This window comes from Brassica oleracea, chromosome C3 (assembly GCF_000695525.1).
Source record: "Brassica oleracea var. oleracea cultivar TO1000 chromosome C3, BOL, whole genome shotgun sequence".
In the NCBI taxonomy this organism is placed as follows: Eukaryota; Viridiplantae; Streptophyta; class Magnoliopsida; order Brassicales; family Brassicaceae; genus Brassica; species Brassica oleracea.
Window position 1 is genome coordinate 50731239 of NC_027750.1, and position 3187 is coordinate 50734425.

At 46.3% G+C, this 3187-nt stretch overlaps 1 protein-coding gene across 1 annotated transcript; it reads left to right on the forward strand.

The window, feature by feature from the left end:
- Positions 1 to 443: 443 nt before the first annotated feature.
- Positions 444 to 1454, forward strand: LOC106330844. The gene has a single exon (XM_013769250.1). It carries the CDS (start codon positions 444 to 446, stop codon positions 1452 to 1454), a length of 1011 nt encoding a protein of 336 aa, XP_013624704.1.
- The last annotated feature ends 1733 nt before the right edge of the window (positions 1455 to 3187 follow it).

A 3187-nucleotide genomic window follows, 5' to 3' on the forward strand; every position in this document is an offset into this window, starting at 1 on the left:
TGATCTCGCTGAGAAGGTGGACCAACTGCTTAAGGGAAACCAAAGCCAAGTGTTCATAATGGAAGAAGCAACTCCTGAGAAGAGTGCCGGTGACCTGGCGTTTGAAGCTGAAGGATGACAGCTTAAAAACTACAACCCAAACCCTAACGTGCGGAACAACCAACAGCTTTTATGGCCTAAGCAAGATAAACCAACTGATCCTGCACAGAGTAACCAAGGTCAGTATGCCGGGTATCAAAAGAACTGCCAACCCCGGGCTTATGTTCTAAGCCAACCGCAGAACAACACACCCCAGATGCAAAAACACCAGAACCCACAACCAGCTACCTCCGCTCCTATCGTTGCTGCAAGATGAGACAAAGGTCATGTTGCAGCAGCTGCTCTAAGGACAACAGCTCCAAGGGAAAGCTCTGAACCAGGTTACTACCGAGATCAATACCAGAATGAACCATATGTTCGGAGATTTGAGCACCAAGTACGATAATGTCGTGAGCCATATGAGACAGATGGACATTCAGATAGCTCAGACTGCTGAGAGCGTCAAGAGGCAGCAAGGTACTCTACCTGGTAAAACAGACAAAAATCCTAAGGAGTGCAATGCAGTTCAACTGAGGAGCGGAAAACAACTTTCCGAGCCAGAGAAGAGGAGGTTCACCACGGCTGAGAAAGGGAAGCAGAAAGAGTCGGAACAACTACCATGCGATACCCCGGCAGTTGAGAGGAATACGGAACCAGCTGTTGGAACAAATTCACCAGGGCCAGAACAACCAGCTGAAGCTGTTCGCCCGATCCCAGAAGTTGTTCCTCCTCGCGAATACATTCCTAAAGTCCCTTACCCTGTTCCAGCAAAGGCCACTCGTAAGGACAAAGAGGAGATGAAGTGCAGGAAGATGCTGGAGGACCTAACCGTCCGACTCCCCTTGATGGATGTGATCCAGATGATGCCCTCCATGCGCAGCTTTATGAAGGGATTGATCTCAGGAAAAATATCAGAGGAGAGCGAATTCATGACAGTTTCCAAGGAGTGCAGTGCAGTGCTTCAGAACATGCAGATAAAGAAGCGAGGAGACCCCGGCAAGTTCGTCCTCTCTATCCAGATTGGGAAGACAGTTTTTGCATGCTCCTTGGTTGATCTTGGATCCAGCGTGAACCTCATGCCTTACACTGTAGGACGACGTCTAGGATACACACATTTCAAACCAACTAAGATGTCCTTAGTGTTCGCGGATAGATCAGTCAAATCCCCAGGTTGTATACTAGAGGATCTCCAAGTAAAAGTCGGAAACACCTCTGTTCCAGCAGACTTCGTTGTTCAAGAGCTGGAAGAAGAGTCTAAGGATCCTCTCATCTTGGGAAGACCATTCCTATGTACTGTTGGAGCCATCATTGATGTGCGACAAGGGAAGATTGATCTGAATCTTGGGGACATAGTCATGCAATTCGAGATGGATTAACTACTAAAAAAGTCGATGTTAGATGGGCAGACCTTTGAGGTTGATGAAGGGATTGACCCGCTGCAACCTCGCGAAGGAATGATCGAGGAGATTCTTACAGAAGACCCACTTGAGCTTGCACTAGTAAGAGTTGAGGCCGAGCAGAGTGTCGAAAACATTGAAGCAGACGGGTATGCCAAGATGCTTGATTCCGCAAGGAGTATGGGAAGAATGGTAGCGAGTCTAAGTCTGGAGGAGGCAAGCAACAGGGACGAGAACACTCCGGCTGGAGCGACCCCTACACCGAACTTGTCTGTTCTGCCGGACCAACCAGATGATCCCTGGAGCGAGCTTAAAGCTCCCAAGGTTGAGCTAAAACACCTTCTCAAGGGGCTCAGGTACGCTTTCTTAGGTCCAAATTCCACCTACCCTGTCATTGTGAACGCTGAACTAAATAATGTGGAAACTGCATTGCTTTTGTGTGAGCTCAGGAAATATCGTAAGGCATTAGGTTATTCACTAGCTGACATACCTGGCATTTCACCTGATTTATGCATGCATAGAATACACCTAGAAAATGAATCAATGACTTATGTCGAACATCAGAGGAGATTAAACCTGAATCTAAAAGATGTTGTTAAGAAAGAGATTATGAAACTTCTTGAAGCGGTTGTGATCTATGCCATATCTGATAGTAAATGGGTTAGGCCTGTTCATGTAGTACCTAAGAAAGGTGGGATCACTGTTATCACAAATGAAAAGAATGAATTGATCCCTACTAGGATAGTGACATGGCATCGCATGTGCATTGATTTCAGAAAATTAAATGCAGCAACCAGAAAGGATCACTTTCCACTCCCTTTTATTGATCAAATGCTTGAGAGATTGGCTAACCACCCATATTACTGCTTTTTAGATGGTTATTCAGGTTTCTTTCAGATCCCTATCCATCCAGATGATCAGGAAAAGACGACGTTCACCTGCCTCTATGGAACGTACGCTTACAGGAGAATGTCATTCGGCTTGTGCAATGCGCCAACGACATTTCAGCGCTGCATGATGTCAATCTTTACTGACCTGATTGAAGACATTATGGAGGTTTTCATGGACGATTTCAGCGTCTATGGAAGCTCCTTTAGTGTCTGTTTGTCTAACTTGTACAGGGTACTAAAAAGGTGTAAGGAGAAACATCTAGTGCTCAATTGGGAGAAGTGCCACTTCATGGTCAGGGATGGGATTGTTCTGGGGCACAAGATCTCCGAGAAAGGCATTGAGGTGGATAACGCAAAGATCGAGGTGATGATGAGCTTGCAACCACCAACAACTTCGAAAGCTATCAGGAGTTTCTTGGGTCACGTGGGGTTTTACAGAAGGTTCATCCAGGACTTCTCAAGGATAGCGAGACCACTCACCAGACTGCTCTGCAAGGAGATCAAGTTTGATTTCGACAGTGAGTGCTTAGCTGCGTTCCATACCATCAAAGAAGCTCTAGTCAGCGTGCCTGTAGTACAACCGCCAGACTGGGATCTCCCTTTTGAAATCATGACTGATGCCAGCGATTTTGCAGTTGGAGCAGTCCTTGGGCAGCGCAAAGATAAGAAACTTCATGTAATATATTACGCAAGCAAAACCATGGATGAAGCTCAATGCAGATACACTACGACTGATCTGGCTATTGTTTTTGCATTCGAGAAGTTCAGATCCTACCTGGTGGGATCTAAGGTGATTGTGCACACCGACCATGCTGCTCTTAA